This window comes from Tachyglossus aculeatus, chromosome 11, assembly GCF_015852505.1.
Source record: "Tachyglossus aculeatus isolate mTacAcu1 chromosome 11, mTacAcu1.pri, whole genome shotgun sequence".
NCBI classification, from domain to species: Eukaryota; Metazoa; Chordata; class Mammalia; order Monotremata; family Tachyglossidae; genus Tachyglossus; species Tachyglossus aculeatus.
The window spans coordinates 2312148-2331078 of record NC_052076.1 but is presented as its reverse complement, the minus strand read 5'-3'; the positions used below and the strand labels follow the sequence as shown (position 1 = coordinate 2331078).

The 18931-nt window shown below is 53.5% G+C and overlaps 1 protein-coding gene across 1 annotated transcript; it reads left to right on the top strand.

Moving 5' to 3' along the window:
• Positions 1-6775: 6775 nt before the first annotated feature.
• On the top strand, positions 6776-18877 carry NT5DC4 (5'-nucleotidase domain containing 4). Its single transcript, XM_038753744.1, has 18 exons — positions 6776-6846; positions 9264-9337; positions 9417-9534; positions 10452-10547; positions 10817-10908; positions 10994-11051; positions 11263-11356; positions 11530-11583; positions 11725-11808; positions 12347-12388; positions 13304-13411; positions 13628-13694; positions 13862-14032; positions 14396-14447; positions 15749-15809; positions 17810-17986; positions 18109-18213; positions 18866-18877. Exons 2-18 carry the CDS (start codon positions 9319-9321, stop codon positions 18875-18877), a joined length of 1410 nt encoding a protein of 469 aa, XP_038609672.1. The 5' UTR covers positions 6776-6846; positions 9264-9318.
• Positions 18878-18931: the final 54 nt, after the last annotated feature.

Here is an 18931-nt window from a genome sequence, read left to right as displayed (position 1 = left end):
GTGCTAAATCTGTACAGATCATTCATTCATTCAATCATATTTACTGTGCGCAGAGCACTGTACTAAGCGCTTGGGAAGTACAAGTTGACAACATATAGGGACGGTCCCTACCCAAGAACGGGCTAACAGTCTAGAAGGGGGAGAAAGACAACAAAACATGTGGACAGGTGTCAAGTCATCAGAATAAATAGAAGTAAAGCAAGATTCATTCACTCAATCGTATTTATTGAGCGCGTACTGTGTGCAGAGCACTGTACTAAGTGCTTGGGAAGTACAAGTCGCATGTGAATTCATGACCTACTTTGGTCGAGTAGTGGGGTGCCCTGAACTGAGACTTGAGCTTCTAAGGATGCTGTTGCCAGCTTCCCCTCCTCACCTCCTCCAGCCTCACACTTGGGGGTGATGTGAGGCCCCCTTCCCCTCCTTGGGCCTGAATTCCCCTCCCTGCAGAACAAGAAGGTAATAATAATATACTGATAGCATTTATTAAGCACTTACTATGTGCAAAGCACTGTTCTAAGTGCTGGGGAGGTTACAAGGTGATCAGGTTGTCCCACGGGGGGGCTCACAGTCTTAACCCCCATTTTACAGATGAGGTAACTGAGGCACAGAGAAGTGACTTGCCCAAAGACACACAGCTGGCAATTGGCGGAGCCGGGATTTGAACCCATGACCTCTGACTCCAATGCCCGTGCTCTTTCCACTGAGCCACGCGGCTTCTCTTGTAATTTGGACCTGGGTCCCTCTAGAATGTAAGCTGCTTGTGAGCATTGAACATGTCTACCAACCGTGTTGTACTCTCCCAAATGCTCGATAAATACAATTGATGGAGTGATCCAGCGTGGCACGGTGGAAAGAGCCCGGGCTTTGGAGTCAGAGGTCATGGGTTCCAATCCCGGCTCCGCCACGTCTGCTGTGTGACCTTGGGCAAGTCACTTAACTTCTCTGAGCCTCAGTGACCTCGTCTGTAAAATGGGGATTAAGACTGTGAGCCCCACGTGGGACAACCTGATCACCTTGTATCCCCCCAGTGCTTTAAACAGTGCTTTGCACATAGTAAGCGCTTAACAAATGCCATTATTATTATTATTATCCTCAGGTTGAGATGAACTGAGCAGGGCCCAGTGCTTAGCTTCAGTCTCTGTTGTGGTTCATTAGAGGTGACCCTCTTTATTGATCTCTCGTGGCTAGAGCTTCTTGGGGTGCTAGGCCGGGGGGGTGACATCTTGTTGACTGCTGCTGGACCTCCATGTCCTTTAAAAGGTGCCGAGGAGATCTCCGTTGCCTTCTTCAGTTCAGGATGAACCCACAATCTGGAAGACTGCAGGAACCCAATGAAGGCTAGCTGGATTATCCAAGATCACTTGGGTCACTGACCTTTGGACAGTTGATATTTGCCTCACCCTCAACCCCACAGCATTTATGACCATATATTATTGTTAATCACTTATTAACGTCTGTCTCCCCCCTCTAGACCGCAACTTCCTTGTAGGCAGGGAATTTGTGTGCCAACCCTGTTGTATAGTGCTCTGCACATAGGGCTCAACAATTACCATTGATGATGATGAATCAGTAGTATGGATTGAGCCCTATGTGCACAACACTGCCCTAAGCACTTGGGAGAGTGCACAAGAATTAACAGGCAAGATCCCTGCCCTCGAGAGTCTTACAGTCTAGTGGAAGAGACCTACTGAGAAGAGAGGGCAAGGGAAGGGGCGGGGGGAAAGAGAAAACTGGGAAACTTGGACAGTCTTTCTTGAATCGAGACACCCCATAAAGCTAATTTTTGTTCTCATCTCCTGGCCCAATAAATTGTGTCTGGCCCCGGCCAGCTGAGTAGGTCTTGGCTCTGGGCTCTGTGGAACTGAAACTAATCTGGGCCAAGGATGGGTTGGCAGACAGTTGGTGCGGATCCCGCAGCCCAGGGTCGGGGCGGTTAGTGCCAACAGAGTGAACTGGTGACTTTATGATTTAATTTTACAAAAGAGATCAGTAGAGTCTTCATCTAAGTCTCCCTGGCAGATGAGAGCCATGATAAAGAAAGAATCGAGAGAGGTGAGAATAATAATAATTGTATTTGTTAAGCCCTTATTGTGTGTCAGGCAGTGTACTAAGCGCTGGGGTGGATACAAGCCAATCGGTTTGGACACAGGCTCACAATCTCAATCCCTATTTTACAGGTGAGGTAACAGGCCCAGAGAAGTGAAATGACTTGCCCAAGGTTACACCGCAGACACGTGGTGGAGCCGGGATTAGAACTCATGATCTTCTGATTCCCAGGACCGTGCTCCAGAGAGGGGGACGGTAAGAATGCACTGGGGTTTTCTCCCTGTAGAAAATCCATCAGTCGCTCATTGGTATTCACTGAGTGCTTACTGGGGACTGAGTGCTTTACTGAGCTTTTGGAAAAGTCCAGCAGGAAGAGACGTGGTCCCTGCCCTCGGAAGGCTTCCGATCTAATAGGTTGTAAAACTGTGGGAGAAGATAGTTCAGTGGGCAGTTTTGGGGGCGAGGTGGATCAACTGTGGCTCAGGACTGAGGTGGGAAAGGAATGAATGGGGTTGAATGGTCAGGAGAGAAAGGTGTTGGGGCCCCTGGGAGGCCTGCAGGCTTTGATTCAAGAAAAAGGGAGGGTCCTCAGGAGAGGATGGGACTGGATCCCTTTTGTAGGCCTTCCCAGGCCTGGTAACTAGAAGAAAGCAGGCAGAGAAGGACAAGCCCTTAGTTTGATCCCACACCCCAGACTGTCTCTCCTCGTGCCACTAACTGCGCCGCTTGCACCAGTCAGAACTGCTTTGTCACCTAAAAGCTGCTCCCTGCCAAGTCCCGTGGCCCTCCGCCCGTAGAGTTTGCAGTCGGCTTCTTAGGAAGGTCAGGAGCTCGGGCCAGAATCTAGAAAGCGCAGCCGCCACGAGGATGTCACGCTTAAATCCACTTTAGCTAAGTGTGGATCACTTCTTTCCCTCCCGTTCTCCCTCTTCCCCATCCGCTGGCACACGCAGCCGTAAAGCAACTGCTCCAGAGTTAGAATCGATTGCTGGGCACAACTCTTTAACATAATGGACGTTGTCCCCCTGGGGGGCTCGAGGGACCCCAGCCCCTGACCTGGAGTGAGCTCAGCTCCTCGGTCACGGGATTGATCGGTGTCCACGTGTAGAGAGTCAGCCTGAGACTGGGGAATTTTCCAGAGTCCATTCTGCCACTGTTTGAGGAGGAAGGGGCACCTGCAGAGTCCCCTGAGGGGAGGCTGCAAAGTCTTGTGAATGGTCATATGACTCAGAGCACAGAGGTAGCCCTGGGGCAACCGAGCCAAGAGAAAGGGCAGGTGTGCTTGGCCTCTCCTCTCTCCATGACCGGACCGGAACTTTGGAAACTGTGTTATACCCTGAAGGCCGGAGGCAGAATTGATTTAATTCTTCCTTTATTTCATCATCAGGCTTCCTGGGCTGGTGGTGAGGGACCCTGTTTCTGCAGCTGAATGTCCCCCTCTCCATCCCCCCAATCTTACCTCCTTCCCTTCCCCACAGCACCTGTATATATGTTTGTACATATTTATTACTCTATTTATTTATTTATTTTATTTGTACCTATCTATTCTATTTATTTTATTTTGTTAGTGTGTTTGGTTTTGTTCTCTGTCTCCCCCTTTTAGACTGTGAGCCCACTGTTGGGTAGGGACTGTCTCTATATGTTGCCAATTTGTACTTCCCAAGCGCTTAGTACAGTGCTCTGCACATAGTAAACGCTCAATAAATGCGATTGATGATGATGATGATGATGATTCCGAGCAGCTGAGGGGAGGTAATAATAATGATGGCATTTATTAAGCGCTTACTATGTGCAACACACTGTTCTAAGCGCTGGGGAGGTTACAAGGTGGTCAGGTTGTCCCACGGGGGGCTCACAGTCTTCATCCCCATTTGACAGATGAGGGAACTGAGGCCCAGAGGAGTTAAGTGACTTGCCCAAAGTCACACAGCTGGCAATTGGCAGAGCCGGATTTGAACCCATGACCTCCGACTCCAAAGCCCGGGCTCTTTCCACTGAGCCACGCTGCTTCTCAGGAGCAGAGTGAGGAGGGGAGGAATGCCCAGAGCTGTTCGCCCTCTTCATAGGAGTGAGGAGGGGAGGAATGACGCTGGCTAAGCATTTTCCACAGGTGATGCCTTGGGAGAATACCCAGTACCCGGATGTTAATTTGGATCGCATCTCCTGCCCTCTGGCCCCAGGGTGCTCCAGATCTAACTACTGTCACGTGCCCTCAGCTGACGCTTCAGGAAATTCAGAAGGCCAAGAAGAAGGTAGGTCCCAAGAGAGTCACATATACTGCAAGAGGTGGGTGCATTGACACCAGTCAAGGGCTCTCTTTCCAGGCTCAACCAGGGTCAGAGGAGCACCATTCATTCATTCATTCATTCAATCGTATTTATTGAGTGCTTACTGTGTGCAGAGCACTGTACTAAGTGCTTGGGAAGTTCAAGTTGGCAACATCTAGAGATGGTCCCTACCCAACAGCGGGCTCACGGTCTAGAAGGGGGAGACAGACAACAAACCATATTAACAAAATAAAATAAATAGAATAAATATGTACAAGTAAAATAAATAAATAGAGTAATAAATCCATACAAACATATATACAGGTGCTGTGGGGAGGGGAAGGAGGTAAGGCAGGGGGAGGGGGAGAGGAAGGAGTGGGCTCAGTTTGGGAAGGCCTCTCTCTGAGGTGGGGGGAGAGGGGCTTTTTCTGGGACCCAAAGGTTGAGGAGAACGCCAACTCAGGGCACAACCTCCGACCATTTGCCGTTCAGGAGCCTCGAGATGCTTGGGAGCCTCCCCGGGAGTGTTGAGGCCGTCCCCTGTATCCACCCTTCCTTTTCGCAGAAGGGGAAACTGAGGAAAGGGGCGGGGTCGGGCTGGGCCGCCTCACGAGGCGGGGACGGCCTCCCCTCCGCGCGCTCGCGCGCACACCAGTCTTTCCAGCCACTCTTGCACACTGAAGTTGGATCTCCCTGGTGACGGCGTCACCTCCCAATGGTGGCTTCTGATTCACGTAATCGCCCTCTGTGATCTGAGATGAACTTCACCTGTGGAAGAGAAATAGCATGAGGAGATGAGAGATTAGTCAGAAAAGGCCTCACGGAGGAGATGTCATTGCAAAGGGGTCTTGAAGATGGGGAGAGCAATGGTCGTGGCTCCGTGGAAAGAGCACGGGCTTTGGAGTCAGAGATCATGGGCTCAAATCTCAGCTCTGTGTGACTTTGGGCAAGTCACTTCACTTCTCTGTGCCTCAGTTACCTCATCTTTAAAATGGGGATTAAGACCGTGAGCCCCCTGTGGGACAACCTGATCACCTTGTAACCTCCCCAGTTCTTAGAACAGTGATTTGCACATAGTAAGCGCTTAATAAATGCCATTTATTATTATTATTATTAATAATGGCCTGCCGGCCGAGAAGGAAGAGGGAGAGTGTGAACAAGAGGTCAGTGGTGAGTGAGACGAGGAGACGTGTTCTGCTATGTTCTCCTTCCCCACCTGCCCGCACTTCCTCAACCCCACCCGCTGTGTCACAATTCAGGTCCTTCTCCAGAAGGAGTCTGGCATGGCAGGGGATGCTCTCGTCTCTGGGCCGGGAGGGGCGAACCTCCAGATGGTGGGGAGGTGGTGTGGCTCTCGGAGCTTATCTGGCTTCCTTCCTACTATCAGCTTCAGCCATCCCCGTCATGAGGGACACACTGACGTCTGTCCCACTTCCCCTTCCTCACTCCCACACCCCTTCCCCTCCCCACCTCAAGCCCTACTTTCACTAGCCCCCGGAGTGTTAGGAGGGATTTGGGTTGGCCCACCCAACCTGGGTTGGGGCCTCTCTGTGGCCCACAGAGGCCAGGGGAAGAAACTACCAGAAAGCATAGCAGCTGTGATCTGCCCTGCCACTATACATGTGCAAACAACTGCATAAGCATCTCTATGCACTTTGTGAAGCTACAGTCATAAAAAATATTTATGGTACTTCAGCGCTTACTATGTGCCACATGCCCTACTAAGCACTGGAGCAGATACAGATCATCGGGTTGGACACAGTCCCTGTTCCCTATAGGGCTCACAGACTAACGAGGGAGTAGGATTTGATCCCCACTTTACAGATGAGGAGGCAGGCCAGAGAAGTCTGTGACTTGTCCAAGGTCGCACAACAAACATGAGTTGGAAGCAGAATTAGGTCCCAGGCCTCTGCTCTTTCCATGAGGCCACACTACATCCCAAGTCCCAGTTGCCCAGAAGGGCAGTCCCACATCATCATCATCAATCGTATTTATTGAGCGCTTACTATGTGCAGAGCACTGTACTAAGTGCTTGACATGCCCATGTCAACCACATGCCATGTCAGCACGTGCCCGCTGTCCTGTGGGGGTGCATCCTGCCTCTCCCAGAATTGGGTTCTGACTCTGGGGGATGAGTTAGGGGCCCGAACCCATTTTTGATCCTGGGGCTTGGGTCGGACCAGGCTGGCACCTCAGGGTTTGAGCCAGAGGAGGGACTTCCTCCTCCCCCTAGGCTTTCTCGTGCCTCTTCCTGCCCTCCTCCAGGGCCACAACCATCACCGCCGCTTCACAGACTCCCACCCACATCGTCATGTCTCCGAAGACCGCGGCATTGTTCTCTACAGCCCGCACGGTAAGACTCCGATGCCTCCTCAGGAATGGCCCCGTGCCCGGCTGATTATGCTCCTTCGACCGCTAACGCCTCCACGTCAGCCAGCCTGGGCCGTTGGCACCCGCACAACCACGCCAGCCCTGGCATCCAGAGCCAGAGCTGTGCCTGACGGGGAACTAATGATGTCTGGGCTGTCTGGTGAGTCGCTGAGGACCTGGCTGATAAGCCCTTCTGATCTCCGTATGATCTTGGACCTGGTGCAGAGGTGAAGTCAAAGCCAAATGGACGAAAGTTAAGTGGAGCTATCATGGCAGTGGGTTGGTGCAGGCTGCCTAGGCAAGGACCACTCTCACCCACACCACACCCACCTCCTGGGCCTCAGTTAACTCACCTCTAAAATGGGGATTGAGACTGTGAGCCCCATGTGGAAATGGGACTGTGTCCAACCTAATTTGATTGTATCCACCCCAGCGCCTAGTAGAGTGCCTGGCACATAATTATTATGGTCTCTACAGTCTCCTCCCTTCCCATACTTAGGCTCTTTTCCCAGCTCCATCCCTTAAGGTGTCCCTGGTCCCAAGGACAACCCTCGACATTCCCAGCGCTTCCAGGGCTCTTTAACCCTGCTCTCCCTGGGCCTCAGGAGAGGAGAGGCAGCGTGGCCCAGAGATAACTTGGAGAGCTGGATTTTAGCCCTAACCTCTCAGGTAAATGACTTCAACTCTCTGAGCTTGGTTTCCTCCTCTGTGAAAAAGGTGGGATTAATGCCAGCCTCTCCCCACCTTCCAGTGATAGTGTGATGGTGCAAGGAGAAAACTGATGGAAAGACCCCAGGCCTGGGACTCAGAAGTCCTGGGTTCTAATCTTGGCTCTAATAATTAACAACAACAATAATAATAATGGTATTTGTTAGGAATTTACTACAGGCCATGCACTGTAGTAAATAGTAAGCGCTGGGGTAGATACAGGATAATCAGATTGGACACAGTCCCTCTCCCACATGGGGTCACAGTCTCAATAGGAGGGAGAACTGGTAAAATCCCTATTTTGCAGATGAGGAAATAATAATGATGGTATTGATTAAGCGCTTACAGAGAAGTTAATTGACCTACCCAAGGTCACCCAGCAGGCAAGAAGCAGAGTGGGATTAGAACCCAGGTCCTCTGACTCCCAGGATCATCTTCTTTCCATCATCAATCAATCGTATTTGCCTGCTCTGCCACTTGCCTGCTGTGTGACCTTGGTCAAGTCAATTTATCTGTGCCTCAATTTCCTCATCTGTAAAATGGGGATTAAATACCCCTCCTCCCTCCCCCTTGGACCGTGAGCGCCACGTGGGAAAGGGACTGTGTCTGACCTGAATGTTTTGTACCTTGCCAGTTCGTCAGTGATATTGGTTGAGCGGTTAATTGTGTGCAAATCACTGTACTGAGCTCTAGGATGAGTCCAGTATATTAGATTTGGTACACCCGAAACTTGCTGTCAGGGAGCTTATAAGGTAGTGCTTTCCCCATCGCTTAAGTACTGTGCTTGGCACAAAGTAAGCACTAAACAAAATATGGAGGGGAGAGGTGCTGATGTCCAACAAACACTCTCTCGCTGCCTCTCTCTCTCTCCTCTTATCCCCTGAGTGTCCCCTCTGCCATGTGCCTGGCAGAGCTGAAACAGTAGCCTGGGTTTGTCCCTCTGGTAGGGTCCGGAGCTTTATCTGGAGCCAGGCAGGAGAGCCTTGACTCAGCATTGCCTCTGGGTGCTGAGGGGGCCCCAAGCTGGGGTCCCAGAGAGAGTAGGGGGTCGGGCCCCTCTGGTCTCCGCCCAGATCTCTGCCTCCTGGCCTGGGCCATCCCAGCCAAGCATCCCTCCTAGGTTGGGCGGGCTGGATCTGGGCCTGCCCTCGAGGGTTTGCAGCCCGATTTCTGTCTGCCTGGTCCGGACAGCTGGAGGGGACACTGGGACTTGGGGGTCCCGTTCCTCATTCTTCCTGGGTTCCCAGCCCCGGCAAAGGGGCCAGATCTGGGCAAGGGACAGGCTTGTGTCTGGGGCCTCAGCCCCTCAGGGACTGCCACTGGGGAAGGACTAGGGGTGTCTGATGGAGGGGGGTGAAGACCACTGGGTAGATTCTCCCCAACATTCTCATACAGGCAGGGGTCTGAGATGGGAGGGTGGGATCCTAGCATGGGTGGAGAAGGGGTCCAGAGCTGGACTGGGCACCAGACTCTGGCAGAAGCTGCCCTTGTTGTCCAGGCAGCTCCTCCCTGAGGGGGCTTGGGGGGTGGGGCTTGGTGGGCCAGCTATATTTGAGGCCTCTGAGGAGGTGAGGACCTGGGTCCAACTGATAGTGTCCAGGCAGCGTGAGGAGGGGACTGCCCCCCCGGGCCTTCGGCCACGATGGGCAGTGTGGGCCAGGGCCGGCAGCTGGCTGCGGGGCGATGGCTGGAAGGGCCAGAGGCCCCGGGTACCCAGGAGCTCAAGACGGACTGGCACCAGTGGTGAGGATGGGAATGTGGTGGGGATTGAGTTGGAGGTGGGTTAGTGGGGAGTTGGGGGACTAGGCCGGGCTGGGGGAGGAGGAGGAAGGTCTGGATTCCCTTCGAGGTGCCCTCTGCCCCAACCAGGATTTTCGTGAACCGGAGCCTGGCCCTGGGGAAGATCCGATGCTTTGGCTTCGACATGGATTACACCTTGGCTGGTAATTGGCAGACGGGGCTGGTGAGGGCTGCCGGGTGCTGGCTGGGGTGAAGCCCACTTCACTGGGCTCTCTCTGTCAGTCTACAAGTCACCAGACTATGAGGCTTTGGGCTTCGAGCTGCTCCTGGAGAGGCTGGTCTGCATTGGCTACCCCCATGAGATCCTGAACTACAAGTATGACCCTTCTTACCCCACCAGGTAACGCTTTACCCCCATCCAATATGACCTCTCCTATCCCACCAGGGAACCCTCTGCTCTTGTCCAATACAACCCCTCTTACCTCATCAGGGAATGCCCGACCCCCAATCTGGTGTGGTACCCCACCCCCATCCAATAAAACCCCTCCTACCCCTTCAACCCAGGTAACCCCTCTCCCACCCACCACCAGTCCCTACCCACCTCCAGGATGGCCCTGCCCAAAAGCTACCCACCCACAGCCAGTCCTGAGCATGGACTCCCAATCCCTTGCCTCCTGTGAGGATGAGACCAAAGGGGAAGGGTCTTCCCAGACTTAAGACATCTGGCACTGGGGGGATCCAGGGGATTCCCTTCTAGACTGTGAGCCCGTTGTTGGGTAGGGACCGTCTTTATATGTTGCCAACTTGTGCTTCCCAAGTGCTTAGTACAGTGCTCTACACATCGTAAGCGCTCAATAAATACGATTGAAAGAATGAATGAAATCCATGTAGGGAGTCCATCTCTGCCTCTGTCTCCCCCTTCCCTATCACTCAGAATCTCCCGGCAATAGGAAGTGGTAGGGGAGGGTTTATGCTACGCTCCTACTCCCATCCTCCCCCTTCTGCACAGCCCCCATCCCCGTAATCATCATCATCATCATCATCATCAATCGTATTTACTGAGCACTTACTATGTGCAGAGCACTGTACTAAGCGCTTGGGAAGTACAAATTGGCAACATATAGAGACAGTCCCTACCCAACGGTGGGCTCACAGTCTAAAAGGGGGAGACAGAGAACAAAACCAAACATACTAACAAAATAAATAGAATAGATATGTACAAATAAAATAAATAAATAAATAGAGTAATAAATATGTACAAACATATATACATAATACATACGTAATCCTCCCTCTCTGTGCGTGCTCTCTCTGCAGGGGCCTGGTGTTTGATGTGCTCTATGGGAACCTGCTCAAAGTGGATGTCCACGGGAACATCTTAATGTGTGCCCACGGCTTCCGCTTCCTCTCTGAGTACGGGGGCTGGGGGTGGGACCAGGGCTTGGGAACCAGGGCCGAGGGATGTGGACTGGAGTGGGTGGTCCCTGAAGTTGGGGGGCGTTGCTGGAGGTATAGATGAGGTTCTGGGCAGAAACAGGGCGGGGGGCTCCCCAGATGTCTCCCAGGCACAGCCCCTCTCCCAACTCCAGGTGGGCTTAGGTGGAGGAGAGTGGGAAGGGCTGAGCGTGGGAGCGGGAGATGGCTTCAAGCCAGGCACCCCTGGCCTGGGCCTGTCCCTGCAGGGCCGAGCTCTGGAGCTATTACCCCAACAAGTTCATTCAGCGGGATGATCTACTGCGCTTCCATATCCTCAATACCCTCTTCAACCTGCCAGGTGAGGCCCGGGGAGATCCAGAGCCGGGGAGGAGTCTCCTTACCCCTCCCACCGAAATCCTGACCCTACTTTGTCCTCCCCACAGAGACCTACCTCTATGCCTGCCTTGTGGATTTTTTCACCAACTGCTCCCGCTACACTAAGTGGGTTCTTCAGTCCTCTCCCAGCCCCTGAGCATTTGGGGGGTGTGAGGTGCTTGCTTTCCCCATCAGAGGCTGGTGGGGGGCAGGCAGGAGGGTAGTCCCCTTCCTGCCTGGTTCTGGTGGTGGGGTGGGTCTTTAGGCAGTGTTAGGCTCCCTGCCCCGATCCCATCATCCTCCCTGTCTCTCTCCTCTGCCTCCCGCCTCCTTCCAGCTGTGACACGGGCTACCAGCACGGAAACCTCTTCATGTCCTTCCGCAGCCTCTTCCAGGATGTGTCTGATGCCATGGACAACATCCACCAGTCGGTGAGACTCCCTCTGCCTCCTTGGCTGGGGTCCAGCCTCCCCTGCACCCCAAGCCGGGGCCTGGCCTCTCAGTCCCATTCTGACACTTTCATCTGCCACCACCCTGGGACCGTGCCCGGGGGCTCACCCCGGGTTGGGGGGTCCCTCCCTCTTGACACTCCCTCCTGCTTCAGGGCTGCCTGAAGGAGAAGACGCTGGAGAACCTGGAGAAGTTTGTAGAGAAAGACGTGAGTGTCTCACAGCAGGTCTCGGGTCCTCCCCCTCTCATGCCCCTTCAGCCCTTGGCAGCCAGAGGGGACGTCCAGCTGGGCCCCCTCCCCCTGCCACTCTGACCTTGGCTCTGTCTTCCCTTCCTCCTCCACCTCCAGGGCCGGATTCCCCTCCTATTGAGCCGTATAAAGGAGGTCGGGAAGGTGTTTCTGGCCACCAACAGCGACTACAACTACACTAATGTGAGCCCTGGGGGCTGGGGACCTCTCCCCTGCTCCTAGACACCACAACAAAATCCAGGTTTTCCCTGGATTTCCCTGGGGGATCACCACCCCTCATAGCACCCTGTGCTGAGAAGCCTGAGGAGTCCAGAGACGGCTTTAGGGCCCCGGCAGTGGGTTTGCCATCTGGGTTAGGCCGAACTGCTTGAGCTCAGTCTCTTCCCACTCCCTGCGGGCCAGGCTTATAATAATAATAATGATAATAATAATAATGATAATGATAGCATTTATTAAGCGCTTACTATGTGCAAAGCACTGTTCTAAGCCCTGGGGTGGTTACAAGGTGATCAGGTTGTCCCAAGGGGGGCTCACAGTCTTTATCCCCATTTTACAGTTGAGGGAACTGAGGCCCAGAGAAGTTAAGTGACTTGCCCAAAGTCACACAGCTGACAAGTGGCAGAGCCGGTATTCGAACCCATGACCTCTGACTCCAAAGCCCGGGCTCTTTCCACTGAGCCACGCTGCTTCTGCTGCTTATGTCCTGTCCCTCTCCTCTCAGGCCATCATGACCTACCTGTTCGACTCTGGTGAAGACCGTCAGGTGAGTGCTAGTGCCTGCTTCCAGACTGTGAGCCCGCTGTTGGGTAGGGACCGTCTCTATATGTTGCAAACCTGTACTTCCCAAGTGCTTAGTACAGTGCTCTGCGCACAGTAAGCACTCAAAAAATACGATTGAATGAATGCCTTTGGGACGGGGTAGAGGAAAGGAGGGGAGACAGCTCTGGGAGGGACAATCCTGATTCACCACCGAACCCAGTTGGGGCAGCCCTGGGGACTGAGCAACAGGATGGGGGGCATGTTGGGGGAGCACCGCCAAACCCACGCAATTTGGCCATCCCATCCCCAGGGCGGGGAGGACTGGAACAAGGGGCCAGAATCCCAGTCTCCAGAAGGATGGGTCAGCGTGTTTCTTCCAACAGCCAGAGGGATCCCGGTATGTCCACATCATTGGCCCCGGGCAGTGCCCTAGCCCCTCCTTGCAGCGTGGCTCAGTGGAAAGAGCCCGGGCTTTGGAGTCAGAGGTCATGGGTTCAAATCCCGGCTCCGCCACTTGTCAGCTGTGTGACTTTGGGCAAGGCACTTCATTTCTCTGGGCCTCAGTTACCTCATCTGGAAAATGGGGATTACGACTGTGAGCCCCACGTGGGACAACCTGATCACCTTGTAAACTCCCCAGCACTTAGAACAGTGCTTTGCACATAGTAGGTGCTTAATAAATGCCATTATTATTATTATTATTACTATTATTATTGCCCCAACCTGACCCAAGTAAGGGAAGGGGCAGGGCCACCCCAGGGCCCAAATCTACAACCAGCTGGATTTGGAGGAACAAGCCTGGCCCCATCCAGCCTGTGGACTGGTTGAGTTTAGGAATTCCATCTCTCACTGCCCTGGATTGCCTCTATTTTTTTTTGTGTGTGTGTGCGCGTGTATATCTATGTGTGCTGTGCTCCAGGCAGGGACCGCAGCCCGGCCCTGGAGATCCTACTTTGACCTGGTGGTAGTGGACACACAGAAGCCAGGCTTCTTTGCGGAGGGGACGGTCCTGAGGCAGGTTAATACGGTAAGGCCAGACGAGTGAGGGGCTGTGAGAGGCCTTGAGGGAAGGGTATCCTTGGGGACAGGAAATTCTTGGGCTTCATCTGACCCAAGCTTCAGGAGAGCTGGAGAGAAACCGCCGCTGGTGTCAGGAGATGCCTACCGACCGCACCTTCTGGGGGAAGTGGGAAGGAACTGGGACTGGGCAGTCAGAAACCCCCGCCTTCCACGGTGCCCACAGGACACGGGGAAGCTACGCATTGGTACCTACACAGGCCCCCACCAACACTGTGCCGTCTACTCTGGAGGTAACAGCTCCCTCTTCCCCAGCACTGCCCTGCTCCATTCTCCCAAACATCCTCCTGGCCCACAGCTCCAGCCTCAGCCCCTTGGGACCTACTACCCTCATGGAGGGAGTATTGGGGGAAGGGGTCTGGGCTGGGCTCTGAGTGGCCACCTCTGCGGTCCGGGCCAGGCTCTTCAGACGCCGTGTGCGAGCTGCTCGGGGTGAAGGGGAAAGACATCCTGTACCTGGGGGACCACATCTTTGGGGACATCCTCAAGTCCAAGAAGCGGCAAGGCTGGCGTACCTTCCTCGTGGTGCCCGAGCTGACGCGGGAGCTGCGAGTCTGGACTCAGAGAAATGGTATGGAAGCGGTGGTCCCCCTTGGTCCAGGGGTCTGCAAGCAGGGTGTCCAGGGTCTTTGCATTGTGGCCTCTGGCTGTGTGATCGGACATCACAGGAGCTGGGATGTCTCATGACCGGGCCCCCTTGGAGCTGGGCAGGAATCAGTCGATCAGTAATGTTCATACAGGGCACTGTATTAAGCTTTTGAGGGAGTACAATACTGCAGAATTAGTCAACACAATCCCTGCCCTCAAAGCCTTTATCAGTGTTCTAAAGTCAAGTTTCTGGGTCTGGGCTTTGGGCCCCGAGCAGAGTTGGGCCCGGACCTCAGTAGCCGCGGAGGAAAGGATCCCAAGGCCTGACACCTCCTCTCCTTTCCAGAGTTGTTTGAGGAGCTGGGAAAGCTGGACGGGGCCCTGGCCGAGCTGTACCAGTGAGTGCCCGGGGACGCGTCTGGGTGTGGTGAGGGGAGAGGGGAAACTGAGGCACGGCCTAAGGCTGCTTCTCCCTGGCTGCCCTCCTCAGGGTATGCAGGGGCCTGGCAGAAGGCGGCCGGTGGGGTCTGATGAGGGCTGGGTATCTGTGCCATGTGGGCACGGGTCCACTTGTGGTGGGTGGGTGACTCAGTCGTCTGCTCTGGGGGGGCCTGTGGGTGTGGGAGCAGAGGGAGCACCATCATCATCAATCGTATTTATTGAGCGCTTACAGTGTGCAGAGAGCAGAGCAGGAAGGGCCAGGGAACAAGCTTGCTAGGGTCCAGTCGCCCTGCCCAGCTGTGCCCAGCTGTGCCCCTCCCTGCCCGCAACCTTGGTGTCATCCTCGACTCCGCTCTCTCATTCACCCCTCACATCCAAGCCGTCACCAAAACCTGCCGGTCTCAGCTCCACAACATTGCCAAGATCCGCCCTTTCCTCTCCATCCACACCGCTACCCTGCTCATTCAAGCTCTCATCCTATCCCGTCTGGACTACTGCATCAGCCTTCTCTCTGATCTCCCATCCTCGTGTCTCTTCCCACTTCAATCCATACTTCTTGCTGCTGCCCGGATTGTCTTTGTCCAGAAATGCTCTGGGCATGTTACTCCCCTCCTCAAAAATCTCCAGTGGCTACCAATCATTCTGCGCATCAGGCAGAAACTCCTCACCCTGGGCTTCCAGGCTGTCCATCCCCACGCCCCCTCCTACCTCACCTCCCTTCTCTCCTTCTCCAGCCCAGCCCGCACCCTCCACTCCTCCGCCGCTAATCTCCTCACCATACCTCGCTCTCGCCTGTCCCGCCATCGACCCCCGGCCCACGTCATCCCCCGGGCCTGGAATGCCCTCCCTCTGCCCATCCGCCAAGCTGGCTCTCTTCCTCCCTTCAAGGCCCTGCTGAGAGCTCACCTCCTCCAGGAGGCCTTCCCACACTGAGCCCCTTCCTTCCTCTCCCCCTCGTCCCCCTCTCCATCCCCCCCATCTTACCCCCTTCCCTTCCCCACAGCACCTGTATATATGTATATATGTTTGTACATATTTATTACTCTATTTATTTTACTTGTACATATCTATTCTATTTTATTTTGTTAGTATGTTTGGTTTTGTTCTCTGTCTCCCCCTTTTAGACTGTGAGCCCACTGTTGGGTAGGGACTGTCTCTCTATGTTGCCAATTTGTACTTCCCAAGCGCTTAGTACAGTGCTCTGCACATAGTAAGCGCTCAATAAATACGATTGATGATGATCTCTGCTCCCTGGCAGGCGCAGGGACTACAGGAGCCGGGAGCAGCCGGACATTAGCGCCACTAAGCGGCAGATTGAGGTAATACGGTCGGAGCCCTGGCAGGGCACAGCTTCTAATTCACTCATTCATTCAATTGTATTTATTGAGCGCTTACTGTGTGCAGAGCACTGTACTAAGCGCTTGGGAAGTACAAATTCTAATGCCAGGGCCAGGGGTGGGCACCGACACACTCCGGCGCCTCCTCCTTAATCCTGCCCAACGTGGCAGCAGCTGCCAGGCTGTGCTGCCCACCCTGGTCCTGGCACTCTCCGAGCTTCATTCCTTGGTCGGAGATTCCCCTTTGCGTCCGAATAATAATAATAATGATAGCATTTATTAAGCGCTTACTATGTGCTAAGCGCTGGGGAGGTTACAAGGTGATCAGGTTGGCCCACGTGGGGGGGCTCACGGTCTTCATCCCCGTTTTACAGATGAGGGAACTGAGGCACAGAGAGGGCCCCCTCGTCCCCCTCTCCATCTCCCCGTCTTACCTCCTTCCCTTCCCCACAGCACCTGTATATATCTGTTTGTACATATTTATTACTCTATTTATTTTACTTGTACATATCTACTGTATTTATTTTATTTTGTTAATATGTTTGGTTTTGTTCCCTGTCTCCCCCTTCTAGACTGTAGGGACTGTCTCTATATGTTGCCAACTTGTCCTTCCCAAGCGCTTAGTACAGTGCTCTGCACACAGTAAGCGCTCAATAAATACGATTGATTGATTGATTGAAGTGACTTGCCCAAAGTCACACAGCTGGCAATTGGCAGAGCTGGGATTTGAACCCATGACCTCTGACTCATTCATTCATTCATTCAATCGTATTTATTGAGCGCTTACTGGGTGCAGAGCACTGTACTAAGCGCTTGGGAAGGACAAGTTGGCAACATATAGAGACAGTCCCTACCCAACAGTGGGCTCACAGTCTAGAAGGGGGAGACAGAGAACAAAACATATTAACAAAATAAATATGTACAAGTAAAATAAATAAATAAATAGAGTAATAAATACATACAAACATATATACAGACTCCAAAGCCCAGGCTCTTTCCACTGGGCCACGCTGCTTCTCTATCAACAGCATTTATTGAGCTCTTACTGGGTGCACAGCACTGTTCTCACTCTCTATAATAGAGTCAGTAGACAGGTTCCCCGCCCACAAGGAGCTTACAATCTAGAGGGGGAGAAAGACATGAAAATAAATTACAGATGATGATGATGATGGTGTTTGTTAAGCGCTTACTGTGTGTGAAGCACTGTTCTAAGCGCTGGGAGGGTGGTACAAGGTGATCAGATTGTCTCACGTGGGGCTCACAGTCTTAATCCCCATTTTACAGATGAGGTAACTGAGGCAAAGAGAAGTTAAATGACTTGCCCAAAGTCACCCAGCTGACAAGTGGTGGAGCCGGGATTTGAACCCATGACCTCTGGCTCCCAAGCCGAGGCTCTTTCCACTGAGCCACGCTGCTTCGATTTAAGGGTTGTAGGGCTGAGGGTGGGGTGAATAAAGGGTGCAAATCCGAGTGTGAAGGCAACACAGAAGGGAGAGGAGTAGGAGAAATGAAGGAGGGTCTCTTGGGATTTTAATCAGACTTTGAAGGTGGGGAGAGTAGTTATTGCATCCATGGAGAGGGATTTCCAGACCAGAGGCAGTACATCAGCAAGGGGTTGGCTGTGAGATGAGATTGGGGTACAGTGACTAGTTTGGTATTAGAGGAGCTAAGTGAACTTGCTGGGTTGTGGCAGGAAATCAGCAAGGTAAGATAGATGAGGGCAAGGAGACAGCGCTTTAAAGTCAGCGCTGCTGGGCCGGGCATCCCATGAGGCAGGATGGGGCTTGCCGTGTGTAGCGAGAGGAATCCTAGCTGGTTAGAGGGGTGACTTCAAACCCCAGGACAGCACTGTCCCGGCACTGGCCTTTCAACTTCTCCCTCTGTCCCATGGCTGCAGCTGGGGCCAGGCTGCAGGAGGGTCTGGCGGGATCCTGGGGGGTCTGGCCCGGGCTCCCCTTTACCTGGCTCGGGTCTGGCTGCAGAGAGTGACGCACGAGATGGACCTGTGCTACGGCACGATGGGGAGTCTCTTCCGCCGCGGCTTCCGCCAGACGCTTTTTGCCAGTCAGCTCACGCGCTACGCCGACCTCTACGCCGCCTCCATCGCCAACTTGCTTCACTATCCCCTCAGCTGCCTGTTCCGTGCTTCCCCCATGCTGGTGAGACACCACCCCCGGCCCGTGAACAGCCTCCCCTTTTAAAAGTAGATTCTTTGGTCCCCAAGGACGGACAGCGAGGCACACTGTTTGGTCACCAAGGTTCAACCCTCTTAAACTTGCAGATGCCCCACGAGTTGGCAATGGAGTCCCCTCAGCCGGAGGCAGCAGGAGAGTCAGGACCAAGCCTGGGGCGAGCCCTGCGCCAGGACACCAGCTGTGGACATGAGGTGAGGGATCAAGGAAAGGACAGTCACAGGGAGGGTAAATCAATCAATCAATCGTATTTATTGAGTGCTTACTGTGTGCAGAGCACTGTACTAAGCGCTTAGGATAAAGGGTAAAGGGTCTCCTCACTGGGAGCAGAACTGGACTCTTCTTTCCTGTTCCCTAAACCAATTCAACTTATCCTGGCCCCCATCGGTGTTATTATTATTTGCTCCGGTCCAGCACTGTACTGCACACTGGAATGAGTACTCATTCATTCGATTGTATTTATTGAGCACTTGTGCAGAGCACTGTACTAAGCACTTGGGAGAGTACAATATAACAATAAAGACACATTCCCTGCCCACAACAAGTTTACAGTCTAGAGCATACCTCAGAAGCTTGAGGCAGGCCCTACTAGGAGTCTCTTGCCCCAAGGTGTGCCCCTCTGGCTCTCATGAAAGTTTAGGATCAACATAATCCAACCCCAGTGCTCAGTCTGGACTTTCTGCAGCCCTCAAACTGGGTAGGGGGGACTCAGAGGGAGCAATGCTGAGGGCTGGGATTGGGATGGGCGCCTAGAAGGCATTTAGTCTCCTTCAATAGCGAGGACAGGAGGGGGCCGGGCTGCAGTGGATTTCGAGAGGTTTCTAACTCGTCCCTTGGGTCTCTCAGGAAGAGCAGTGAGGTCGGCAGCCGGGGGATCAGGTCAAGGAGAAAGAAGACCCCACGGAGATGACT